A 13,971-nucleotide genomic window follows, 5' to 3' on the forward strand; every position below is an offset into this window, starting at 1 on the left:
TTTTTTTTTTTAAATTCCTGTCTTGGCAATGGAAGTTAACCAGCCACAGTTCATGAACACTCTTGGTTTGCCTTTAATATTTGCATTTTAGTCAATTGTTTAAGACAGTCTACTGAAATTAGTCCGTGAGCTCCCTGGTACTCCCAATGCATATTTATTGAAAAAATTCACAATGATTTGTTTCCTGTATAAAATCATGCTGCATATATACACTATCTCAGTTTTGAGCTTCCTAAATATTCCTGTTTCTAACCTTGGATAAATATAGGGAAAGGACCCATAGGAAGAAAATGAAAAATGGAAAACTATTTGCAGGGGTAGTTATGATTCCAAGAATTGGTTTGATAAAAAGGAAAGTATAAATTAGAGAAATTCTTCTGTGTTTAAATAGAATTTCCGAATGTTAAAATTTTTTTATGAAAACCATTTATATTTTGAAAAATGTATTTTTGAAATAGTAAATATCTGTAATAAGCCAATGAGACAAAATGAAATAGCTTAAGAATTTCTATTCCTGTAATATAAACAAAAAAGGGAAAGATTTCCCTTAAGCATATGATAGGGCAAACAGGGACTATGAAATTCTTATTCATGTAGAAGTTAAGATGACTTTAGAGTCAAGTTCTGAATTGAAGTTAAAAGGTATATATGGAGGTTTGTCCTATTTGTTATTTAGTAACTGATAACAATTTGGCAATTTCTAAATTTTTAAATCATGATTTAAACTTCTAAAATTTTTTACATTTTAAATTGTTTATATCAACTAAACTGAGAAAATGAACTACAATCTCCCAATTTACTTTTAGAGTATTAATTTAACATTAAGCAATCTAGAAATTAGATATTTGTTATATATAAATACATATGGTACTTTCTACAACTCTTCATATGTTAAATATTTAGTAGTTTTTGGATAATTACATTGTCATATATTAGAGGGTTTGTTAGACTTGGCACCAAAAGGAAACTTAAGCATCCTCTATATCAGCAGTTTTCAAACTTTTTGGTCTCAAGACCCCTTTACCTTCTTAAAAATTGAGTACCCTAAAAAGTGCTGTTTATGTGTTATACTTACCAGTATTTACTATATTAGGATTTAAAACTGAAAAATTTTAAATAGATATTGATTGAATCATTTGAAAACAATAGACCCATTACATGTTAAAAAATACATTATTTATGAAAAATACTACATTTTCAAAATAATTTAGTGAGAAGAATGGCATGCTTTACATTTTTCAAATCTCTTTCATGTCTGGCTTAATAGAAGTCAGCTATATTCTATCTGCTTCCTCATTCAGCATGTTTTTTAGGTTGAAGTATATGAAGAAAATTCAGTCTCACACAAGTAGTTGGAAAGGTAAAGGAGTATATAATAGCCTTTTCCAAAAATTGTGAATATTCTTTGAAACTATACATCACCAAGTGATAAATTTCCTTAAAGGTTAGTTTTAATGTAGAACTCTATTCCTATTAGTCCAATGGAAGTTATATATTAAAAAAAAAATTTTTTTTTGGCTCTAGAATTCATACGCACCACCTCTTGGTCTCCTCTAATCCCTTGCTCCTCATTTATCCTTGTTCCCAACCTTAGACCTAGGACTCCACTCAGCTTCTGCACCTCCAAGGAGAGGCCCTTTTTTTTCCCTTTCTCTGCCTTGCTAAGAAGCTTCTCAAGTCTGTCAGCGTGTGAGGTTTTGGTCACCCACAGGCTTTCATGTCAATTAATGGCAGCTCCCTCCTCTTGATGTTCAGACCAATATCCTTTGTGCTGTCTTGACTGCTTTCCTTCTCTCATACTTTAATCTGGCAGCAGATCCTATTGGCTTAACCTTCAAAATATACCTAGAATTCAACCACTTCTCACCCTCCTCATCATTATCTCCAGGTTCAAGTTACCATCATTTCTCACTGAATTGTTACAACAGCCTCCTCCTGGGTCTTCCTTCTTTTGCCCTAAATTCCTACAGCCTGGTCTCAATACTTTTAAAGGCAGAGTGAACCTTTTTTTTTAAAGGCATATTCTATCCTTCCTCTGCTCACAACCTCCATGACTCCTCATCCCATGACCTATAAGAGCATATCATCTGACCTCTGTTAACTTCCCTCCTCACTTCACTCATTTTCAAGAAAAAAATCTAGCAAATACCCAAGTCTGAATAATCATAGTTTGTCTGCCTATCAGTGGTTCATTCAAGTACAAATGGTATTTCATAGAGAAAACTCTACTTCTCAAAATTCAAACAGTGTAGAAGGGTCTAGGCCAGTGGTCAGCAAACTGCGCCTCGCGAGCCACATGCAGCTCTTTGGCCCCTTGAGTGTGGCTCTTCCACAAAATACCATGTGCGGGCGGGCACGCACGCACTGTGCGATTGAAACTTTGTGGCCCATGTGCAGAAGTCGGTATTTTGTGGAAGAGCCACACTCAAGGGGCCAAAGAGCTGCATGTGGCTCGCGAGCCACAGTTTGCCGACCACTGGTCTAGGCTCTAGTATCATGAAAATAAATTTGACATCATGGATCCTCTGAAAGGGTGTTAAGGTGCCTCAAGGGGTCCACAGTGTTGAGAATTGCTGTTCTGGTCCATTTCTTCATTTTGCAAATAATGAGGTCTGAAACTCAGAGTAGGTTATTAAACCAAGGCCATACACTTAATGACAGAACCAGAATTGGAATCCAAGTATTCTGACTCCTAATCCAACACTCTTTCTAGTGTTCAGAACATCCAAGTCTATAAAAGAAAGATACACTACCACCACCCAAAAAAACTATGTGTTTTAAACACATTGTAAAATATGTATGTACAACAAAAAAATACTCTAAACCTGTTTGGATCAAAATATGAACAGGTGGATAAAAGTTAAAAGTATATGCCTGTCTGAGCTTTCTGCACACTTAGAATGGTTATAAAAAGTTAAAGGCAGATTATTACATAAAAAATTTGTAGTAAACCTATACTTTTCAAAAACAGTACATTCATATGAACCATTGAAAAACACCTGAAGGATTTATTCTGTGTTTGGTTTTCTTAACAGCTAATAAAAATAGGTTCTGATGTGGAATTGTTGCTCAGAACATCTGTTGTACAAGGTATTCACACAGACCACAATACACTGAGTAAGTAAAGTAAAAGAAAAATGTTTTCTGATTGCAACGTGTTTTAAAATATTGAGCAATTACAGTGCTTTTAATGCTGATTGGTAAAAGAGCTTGATTTTGCCAATGTGGTATCATTATACATATTTGTAAGGCTACCATTTAAAAATACTCAAGTATGAAACTTTGTTTTACCAAATTTTTTCTTTTTAAATTTTTTTTAAAAAACTTTACTGATTATATTACAAAACTACAGTTACAAAGACAGTATGACTATTTTTATATTTATTTGGGGTTCTTAATATTTATAGTACCATTTACCACTTACCTAGACTAAGTCTGTTTCTCTATCTTTTATTCTATGACTAGAGGCCTGGTGCACAAAAATTTGTGCACTGGCGGGGGTGGGGGGTGTCCCTCAGCACCACTTGTGCCCTCTCACAGTCTGGGACCCCTTGGGAGATAACCACCTGCTGGCTTAGGCCCGCTCCCTGGGTGGCAGATGGCAGGCCGATCCCTAGGTGCCTGCCCCGCCTCCCCAGGTTGCGCACAGGGCAGGGCTGATCAGGGGATTGGGGCGCCGCCCCCGGTCCCACACAGGGCAGGGCAGATCGGGGGGTTGGGGCCCCTCCCTGGGTCGCACATGGGACACCCGGGTGGGCTGGCGGATCGCTGCTGCCCCACCCGGCCGCCCCGGGGGTCCGGTCGCACATGGGCACCCCCCCCCCCCCCGCCCTGCCCAGGATTGCAGATAGAAGGCCCTGATGGCGGCAGGGCAGGTGGGATGGCGCTGTCCCGCCCTGCCTGCGGTATGCAAATTAGCCGCCATCTTTGTTGGTGATTAATTTGCATATCGTGCTGATTAGCCCATGGGAGGTGTAGCAAAGGTACGGTCAATTATCATGTTTGACTATTATTAGATAGGATTAGAGTTATTTTAATTCAGAACAATTGGGATTATAAGAAATAAGAATAGAGTAAAGGATCCTTCATTATACCTCAAGACTCCTGGTGGGGCTTCGGCAGAATTTCATATTATACTAGAGGCCCGGTGCATGAAAATCCGTGAAATCAAAGGGGTCCCTCAGCCCGGCCTGCGCCCTCTCACAGTCCGGGAGCCCTCAGGGGATGTCCAACATGCAGGAAGTGGGCTTAAGGCACAGTCTGGCCTCCCTCTGCAGGAGGTGACCAGCGGGCCGATCTGTGGACAGCGAGTGGCCAGCCCCACCCCGAATCACCCCTCCGCGGTCACCGATGGCCTCCCTCTGTGGGAGGCAACCCTGGCAGGCCAATCTGGGGATGTCGAGTGGCCGGCCCCTCCCTGAATCACCCCGCCACTATGCTGCCACCCACGACCTCCCTCTGAGGGAGGTGGCTGGGCGGGCGATCAGGGGATGGGATTTGTTTTTATTCCCTAAAGTTTCTGTGGGACAACAATAACAACAAAGAAGATGACATTAGCATTGTTTGAAAGGCTTTTTTCTTTAAAGTATAACATGCAAAAAGAAAAGTGCCCAATTTATAACTGTATAGACCACTGAATTTTCACAAAGTGAAATACTCATGTAACCAACATCCATATCAAGCTGTATAGTACTACCATACTTCAAAAGCCCCCACATGACCTTATGTCCCTCCCAGTCATCCCCACCCCACAAGCATGACCACTGTCCTGACTTTTAACACTATCAATTTTTAACTTAATAAATATTTTTACTTTATATAAATTACATCATACAGTATTACTGTTTTATCTGGCTTCTTTCAACATTATATTTGTGAGAATCATCTATATTGTTGTGTACAGCAACATTTCTATAAATATTGCTTGAATATATTACAGTTTATTCATTCTACTATTGTTGGTTTGGGTTGTTTCTGATTTTGGACTATAATAAATAATGATTCTGTGAATATTTTATATGTGCCTTCTGGTTTAAAAAATATGTATGTGCATGGATATATATATATATACACAAATACAAATATAATGCATTTCTTGGAGATATCAGTGAATTGTCCAGGTCAAAGCGATTATGTGTTTACTACAGGCACAGTGCACGACAATGTGCACTGGCGGGGGCTGGGGCAGGGTTTAGAGAAGGGAGGGTGGCGGTCCCTCAGCCGGACTGTGCCATCTCACAGTCTGGGACCCCTCAGGGGATGTCCACCTGCTGGATAGAGCTCCAGTTGCTTTATATCCTCAATAATACTTGGTACTGTGTAGCTCTTTAATTTTAGTCTTTCTGGTAGTTGTGTAATGGTATTACATTGTGATTTTAATTTGCATTTCTCTGATAACCAATGAAGTATCAGCACCTTTTCAGTTGTTTAATGGCCTGTTATTTTATGAAATGGCTTTTTAAGTTTCTTGCCCATTTCCTTGGCAATTATCTGCCTTTTTACTATTGATTTGAAAGAATTCTTTTTAAAAAATATATTTTTATTAATTTCAGAGAGGAAGAAATAGGGAGAGAGAGAGGGAAGCTTCAATGATGACAGATAATCATTGATCGGCTGTCTCCTGTATGCCCAACACTGGAGACTGAGCCCAAAACCCAGGTATGTGCCCTGGCCAGGAATTGAACTGTGACCCTCTGGTTCATAGGTCAATGCTCAACCACTGTGCCATGCCAGCTGGGCTGAAATAATTCGTGTTTTTGTTTTTTTTTTAAGGTATTATTTACTACTTTATAGACAATGACACAAAATTTCAGGTTGATTTACTTAAATATAGTTATTGGCAACAGAGAGACTTAAAATACTCAGACCTCTTAACTATTACATTACTGTGATTGCTCTACTTTATTTTTTCAGTTTTTTTTTAATGTAAAGAAAAACTATTTTAAATATAGTAATGTTACATGCAATAAACACCAATTATTCAAGAAAAATCATCTTACATATAATATTACATGCAACAAACTTTGTGTTTCAAGAATAAAATGATTTTAAGTATAATAATATTACCAAAACTGTATTAACATAGTATGATATCATAAAAGTTGTAGGAAATATTAAAAATCTATAAATAACAAGATTACTTCTATTATATTCTAGTATACTTCCTCCCCCTCTGGCTCTATTTTTGTTCATCAGTTTATGTTGTTCATTATATTCCACAAATGAGTGAGATCATTTGATATTTATCTTTCTCCGACTTGCTTATTTTCCTTAGCATGATGCTTTTAAAGTCTGTGTGTGTCTTTTGTTTTGAAGTGGGTCTCTTGTAGCCAGCATATAGTTGGGTCATGTTTTTGTATCCATTCAGCTACCTTACACTTTTTGATTGGAGTATTTAATCCATTTACATTTAGGGTTATTGAGAGGTACTTATTTATAGCCATTTTAATTCTGTATGGCTAATTCTCTCTGTTTCTCCTTCTCAGCAATGCCTTACATCAATCCCTTTAGCATTTCTTGTAATGCTGGCTTGGTGGTGATGAATTCTTTTACCTTTTTTTGTCTGGGAAGCTCTTTATTTGACTGTCTATTTTGAATGATAACCTTGCTGGATATAGTAATCTTGGTCTCAGATCCTTGCTTTCCATTACCTTAAGTACTTCATGCCATTCCATTCTCGCCTGTAGAATTTCTGATAAGAAATCAGGTGTCAGACTTATGGGAATTCCTTCGTAGGTACCCGTTTTCTTTTCTCTTGCTGCCTTTAAGATTTTCTCTTTGTCTTTAACTTTTGGCATTTTAATTATGATGTGTCTGGGCATAGGTCTGTTTGGGTTCTTCTTGTTTGGGGTTCTCTGTGCCGCCTGAACTTGTGTGACTTTTTCCTTTACCAGGTTAGGGAAGTTTTCTACCATTATTTCTTTGAACACCTTCTCTATTTCTTTCTCTCTTTCTGCCTCTTCTGGTACACCTACTATTCTAATATTGTTATGTTTCACATTGTCCCACAGCTCCTTTAAGCTGTTCTCCTGACTTTTGTTTTTTCTTTTTGGTTCTCTAATTGAGTGATGTTTTCAACTCTGTCTTCTAATTCACTGATTCAGTCCTCAGCTTCCCCTAATCTGCTGTGTATTCCTTCCAATGTGTTCTTTATTTGTGTTATGTCATTCTTTATCTCAGACTATTCTTTTTTCATAGTTACTATATCTATTTTCATACTGTTGAGCATTTTTAACATCATTACTCTGAACTCTGTTACAGATAAATTTTTTATCTCTGCTTCATTTATCTCTTCTTCTGGAGAATTCACTAGTTCTTTCAATTGGGGGTTGTTTCTTTGTTTCCTCATTTTGGTTGTTGGTTTGGTTTGTGATTGTGTTTTAGGTAGATCCTCTATACTTCTCAATCTCTAGTGCAGGACAGTGTTAACCCTTTTCGGTCCAACGTCCAGGCTGACTCGACAGACCAGGCGCTAGGAGCAGGTCCAACGTGGAGCTGAGGTCGACACCGCAAACCGCTGCGATTATATGCATTGTCAGTATGGTGCTGGGTTGCATGTGGGGAAATGTTTGAAAAGATACCACACTATGAAATGTTTTAAAGAATAAACTCTTTGATTGAACATACTTAATAATATAACGAGTAAATTTTTGGTTTAAACTTTAAAATAAGAACATTAAAAAGTTCAACATTCAATCCCTTGAATTAATTTGGACCAGACGGTTTGAATTCCAAAAATAAAATTGGACCGCAAAGGGTTAAAGGCTGTTTCTGACTAATTGGATCAGGCAAAGACTCAACGCCTCCAGAGACCACCTCTGCCTACAGACTAATAAGATTCCAAGTTGAATTGTCCCCAGGCAGTCGCCCTCAGGTGTGGCCAGAGTTTTTTCAACAGGTGGGGCAGTTGCTTCTGCCTGGAGGCTAATTGTTACTTTCAGACTCTTAAGTGGCCTCAGGGCAAGATGTTTTCCAATAGGGTGTGTTGACTGTCTTCCCCCGCAGGCAAGGCAAATGTCTATGTGGGAAAGATGTCCCTGCTGTGTGAGAGAATGACTCAGCCCAGGAAACTTGGGGTGTCTGCCTTCTGAGCTCTATCCCCTGAGTCCCCAATCCTGAGTTCTGCTCTCACAGCTCCAGTCCACTTCACCCTCCCTCTGCCAGAACACAAGGTGGGTGGCTCCACAGGAAATTTTTGTGTGTTGGCCCTTGAAGAGGGTGCCCAAACTTTCAGTTGCCACTCCCTGGCAGATAGCACCCCACAGCTTTTTACAGCTAGATGTTATGTGGGTACCCTCCTCAGTTTGATGCTCTCTGCTGAGGAGCCCAGCTTTGGGATTAGATCCCAGAGTTCTCAGTGGCACCCCCTCACAGCTGAGATATCTCTCCGGGACTTCAGTTGCCATCTTTGGGTGCCTAGCCAGTCCTTTTGTGCCTTGACCCCTCCTACCAGTCTCTATGCTGTCTTCACCTTCGGTCCTTGGGTATCAGGGTTCTCTCCTGTGAGTTTTCCATTGATTATTCATGAAGCCTTTCTATATTTCAGTTGTAATTCCAGCTTGTTCAGTTGTCCATGCAGCATCCTCCTACTCTGCCACCATTTTTTTTTGGAAAGAATTCTTTATATGAAAGCTTCAGAGCCTCAAATAAGGGCATCTTCTCCAATATCTCTACCTCCTGATAAGTAGGCTACCCAAGAGGACGAACAAGGAGCCTTGAAGGATAGTGGACAAGAGAGAGTCTTTGGGTCTCCCAGAAAACAGGATTTGGTACTGCCAGATGGGTTGACTAGAGAATTTATTGTTTTGCCAAAAGCTAGTCCTTGATCTTCCTGTACACCAGAATTTAGGATTTGCTGTGGAGTAGACTGCCATGTGTTTCCCATTCCAGGTTTTTATTGCTGTATCCTGTTTATTCTTTACTATGGTCTAACAGGTATATGCCATGTGGACCTAATGGACATCAACCAGAAATCCCTGATTTGAATCAGGATGAAATCTTAGGGGTCAGATAGTAAATGGATATTTCTATATATGGGAAGAAGGGCATATGTTCATGTGTGTAGCTGAAAAGGGTGAACAGCTTGGAAGTCTTCCCTCTTGAATTTTTTTGAATAGTTTGAGGAGGATAGGTGTTAGTTCTTCTTTGAATGTTTGGTAAAACTCGCCTGTAAATCCATCTGGTCCAGGACTTCTGTTTGGTGGGAGTTTTTTTCATTACTGCTTCAATTTCATTACTTGTTATCAGCCTATTTAGGTTTTCTGATTAATCCTGATTGAGTTTTAGAAAATTATGTTTCCAGAAATTTGTCCGTTTGGCCCAGGTTGTCCAGTTTGTTGGCATGTAGATGTTCATAGCATTTTCTTAATCCTTTTGTATTTTTGTGGTATCAGTTGTTACTTTGCCTCTTTCATTTCTGATTTTATTTATTTGGGTCCTTTCTCCTATTTCTTTATGAGTCTGGCTAAAGGTTCATCAATCTTGTTTATCTTTTTGAAACCAGTTTTTGGTTGTATTAGTATTTTGTATTATTTTTTTTAGTCTCTATGTCATTTATTTCCACTCTGATCTTTATTATTTCCTTTCTTCTACTTACTCTGGACTTTTCTTCTTGTTCTCTTTTAATTCTTTTAGTTGTAGGGTTAGAACGTTTACTAGTATTTGAGCTTTTTCTTGTTTCTTGAGGTAGGCCTGTAATGCTATGAACTTCCCTCTCAGGACTGCTTTTTCTGTGTCACATAGATTTTGTGTTGTTGTGTGTTCATTTTCGTTAGTTTCCAGGAAGTTTTTTATTTCTGCCTTGATCTTATGAGTAACCCATTCATTGTTTAATAACTTACTAAATAGCCTCCATGTGTTTGAATGTTTTGAGGTTTTTATATTGTAGTTGATTTCTAGTTTCATGCTCTTGTGATCTGATAAGAGCTTAATATGATTTCAGTCTTCTTGAACTTGAAAAGAGTTGTTTGTTTCCTAACATTTTGACCAGGATAGTTCTTTGCTGTACCAGACTGTTCCACATATCCCTGGCTCCTGCCCACTAAATTCCAGTAGCATTCTTCAGTTGGTGTGACCACCCAAAACACCACCAGTTGAAAACCACTGTTATGTAAAATTTAGAATCTTTAAATTAAGAAAGCAGTCTCGCTTTTTCTATAGTAAGTTGTATAAAAACATTTTCCGGTGATGGTCTTAATTATTAGTAATCTGTTGATAATGTGCTTTAGCTGAATTCTGCTTGGTTATTTAATTCGTTATATTTAATAAATAAGTGATAAAGGGTTAAGTTGGTCATACATGTTTTTATAATAATTTGAAATGAGAATTCTACTGTCTCCATTTAAAATCAAGGATTCCACCTTAGAAGTTAACTGAAACAAAAATATCCCTGGAAGATTTGCCTTAAAACTCCATATATTCTTGTTATACATTTTAGGGGGAATAAGCATATTAGCATTTATTTTTTTTTAATTTTAGTGATATTAATTGTTCCTTTTTTGTTTTGTTTTGTTTTTCAGAATTGGTTCCTAGGAAAGACCTTCTTTTAGAAAATGTGCCATATTGTGATACACCAACTCAGAAGCACTGAATTTCTAGGATAAAATCAAGTCTTTATAATTTTTAATTTCAAAATATATAACTGCAACATAAGTCCTAGAAATGCAGATATTTTTCTCTGAACTGACATGTTGAAAATTAGTCAGTTAAAGTATAGTTTTATAGTTAAATTTCCCATTAAAAATACATTGCTGAAAACTTCAGGCCATAGCTAAGTATTTCTAAAGAACATTAGATAAGAAGATATTTCATTTTCATTGAAAAAAAAAAAAACTTTACCAAGTGATATAAATGCTTAGGGAAATATATTTATTTTTCTTTGACCTTGATGAGTATTTTGCTCTTATTATAACTATTTGAGAATGCAGTGCTTTGACAAGTTGATGGGTTTTCCTCCCATGTGAAATGAAACCATTAGATTAAATTATTACGTTAAATTGATGTTGAGTCCCAAACATATTACATTGGTCAAAATATCACAGTGTGTGGCCCTAGCTAGGTAGTTCAGTTGTTTAGAGCACTGTCTTGATACTCTAAGGTTGCAGGTTTGACGCCTGGACAAGGCACATATAATAATCAACCAGTGAATGCAAATATAAGTGGAATAACAAATTGATGTTTCTCTCTGTCTCTCTCCTTTGCTTTCTCTCTGTAAAATCAATAAAAAGTATTTTAAAAATCACAGTGTGTGCCAACTCTCACAGAAAGTGGCCTTTGTTTCCAGAAGCACTGTAATGGTTTCTGTAGCTAACAAGTAATCGTTTCTTTTTACAGATAGAGAATATCTCTGTGTTCCTAAAAAGACACTTTTTAATCAGTCTTCTGAAAATAGATGATAAAATATCAAAATAACCTATTATCACTGTGGAATAAAAAAATCCTAACTTTTTAAATAAATAGTGGCCCTTAGTCAAACTATAGCCTTCACAGAATTAGCTGTACTTAGACCACAGCTAGGCTTTATTGTAAAAATGTAACGTATGACTGCATCGTCTTCATTTTTAATCAATAAAACTTAAATGGCTTTTCTACATTTCTCATCCCTGAAGAGATTGGCAGTATTATAAAATAGTTTAGCATTCTACCATTTGATGGTGGTAACTATAAAATTGTATTTAATATTATTTTTGTTTCTCTTTTATGAGTATCTTTACCATTTTGTTTTACTCAGTGAACAGTGTGTTTTCCCCCATTCACTGATGGATTCTCCCATTCAATGATAACACAGGATTTTACAAGATTCTCAATGCTTTGTTGGCAAAACATATTGATATATCCATACTGGATATAAAATTTCATACTTAATCCCTGGCCAGTGTGGCTCAGTTGGTTGAATGTTATCCTGTGCACCAGAAGGTTGCTGGTTCGATTCCCAGTCAAGTGCACATGCCCAGGTTGCAGGCTCAATCCCCGGTAGGGGTGTGTAGGAGGCAGCTGGTGGATGTTGTGTTCTCATAGTGATGTTTCTCTCTCTCTCTTTTCTCTCTTCCTCTCTCCCTCTCTTTCCCCTTCCTTCTCCCCCTTCCTCTCCCTCTGAAATCATTAAACAACAACAAAAAAATTCATACTCAAAAATAATTTTAGGAGATCAGAACATTATCAAAATTATTTAGATGTAGAACACTTAAACCAGAGACTACCCTTAAGGCTTCCTAACACTTTTTAGGAAATTAGTAGTCTGTGGAATGGATTATACATGTCAAAAGGTTTGCTACTTCCCATGTGTATTATTGTATGTATGGAAATTATACCTATATAAAAATTAAATATACTTGTGTTCTGGATACTAATCCTCTGTTGGTTATCTGTGATGTAAATGTCTTCTTCCAATATGTGACTCATCTTTTAACTCTGTTTATGATAAACCTGAAGCATAGGAGTTTATTTTAGTGTATCCATTTTTTAAAATACTTTCCTTTATTAATTTTGCTTTTGTATCTTTTTAAGAAATTCTTCTCTACTCCAAAGTCATAAACATGTTGTAATACATTTTCCTCTGAATGATGAAGTTTTTCTTTTTATGTTCCAGCCTGTATGCCATCTAGAATTTATCTTTGTTTATCCTATGAAGGAAGAATCTATATCATTTTTTATAGCAAAACAATTGGTCGCAGCATCATTTATTGAATAGACCATCCTTTTTCTGATTACATATAAAGCAATTTTTATCATATCCCAAGTCACTATACAGTTAGTTGACCCTTGAACAGCATGGGTTCGAATGGCACAGGTCCACTTATAAGTGACTTTTTTCAGTAAATACCTATAGCGTTTTTGATTCACTGTCAGGAATTTATGGATGTGGAGAGCTGACTGTATGCATTGATCTGCACCATTTCATATAGGGGACTTAAGCATATATGGATTTTAGTATCTGTTGGGGAAGGGAGGTCTTAGAACCAATTCCCTGCATATACCAAGGGACAACTTAAGTTTTTAAGGAGTCAAAAACTGCATGGATTTTTTATTGCACAGGGGTTCGGCACACCTTACCCCTGCATTCAAGGGTCAACTTTATGTTGGGATTACTCTAACCCTCTTAGCTAGTCAAGGACTTTACTCCTATAATATTACTCTTTACTACCAAATATTTTTCCCCTCTCTCCACTAGATTATTTTTTCAACAGCATTCAACATTCTGAAATATTTCCCATCTTTAAAAATAAGCTGTCTTGAAACCCCTCCTGTCTTCAAGCTTCAGCACCATTTATCAGCTCTGTTTTGTTCTAGGAGGCCTCCTCTTATCTCCCCATTCTCTCGTGTACAGATCTCAATCAAGATTTAATCCCATGCTGACATCTACCAAGAAAATACTCCAGTCGACAGTCCACATCAGCCCAGGGATGTTTGTAGAACTATTTGACTCACAGCCATTCCCGCACCCCCCTCAGTCTGAGGATGTGTTCTTTTTAAGGTGATTGGGAAGCGGCACTGGTTCACCCCAGAGAGTTGAATGCATCTGTAGGCGCCAGGGCACAGAACTGCGTGCAGGCTTTCCTTATGTGGGGGCTGCGGCCTGTGCCTCCTGTGACAAGGCGTCCTAGTCTCCCGGTGCCCTGCGCTCCCCACACAGCTGTCCCTCTCTGCCTTTCCCAGCACTAATGACTCTTAGTTTCCCTCTAGCGCTAGTGTCTCAATTCACTTTCCTCCCTATACGCATTATTTGCATATCAAATTCTGTAAATGTTTTGTAAACCTATTACCTCACTCTTGGAAATACAATACTGATAGTCTTTTCAACATTTTTCTTATAGTTAGCAATAATAAATGTGAACTGTTTAAAGAAAAAAAAAAGATTTAATCCTACTCACTTCTCTGAAATCCTAGTCCCAGTTACTAGTGACCTCCACTTGTTAAATGCAGAGGTCAATTCTCAGTCTTATTTTATGCATCCTCTCAGTAGCACTTGGCTTA

The 13,971-nt window shown here is 37.6% G+C and overlaps 1 protein-coding gene across 4 annotated transcripts in view; it reads left to right on the forward strand.

Moving 5' to 3' along the window:
* LYRM7 (LYR motif containing 7) overlaps positions 1-13,971 on the forward strand; it is a 40,838-nt gene that overhangs the window by 11,276 nt on the left and 15,591 nt on the right. For 2 of the 4 annotated variants that reach the window (XM_059698280.1, XM_059698278.1), the window contains exons 4-5: positions 3,036-3,117; positions 10,518-12,347. In XM_059698280.1, coding sequence (XP_059554263.1) covers positions 3,036-3,117; positions 10,518-10,588 — 153 coding nt within the window. In that variant the 3' untranslated portion in view covers positions 10,589-12,347. Of the gene's footprint in view, positions 1-3,035; positions 3,118-10,517; positions 12,348-13,971 lie in introns of those variants that run through there. The other 2 variants (XR_009453060.1, XM_059698279.1) reach the window with 1 other exon arrangement.

This window comes from Myotis daubentonii, chromosome 5 (assembly GCF_963259705.1).
Source record: "Myotis daubentonii chromosome 5, mMyoDau2.1, whole genome shotgun sequence".
NCBI classification, from domain to species: domain Eukaryota; kingdom Metazoa; phylum Chordata; class Mammalia; order Chiroptera; family Vespertilionidae; genus Myotis; species Myotis daubentonii.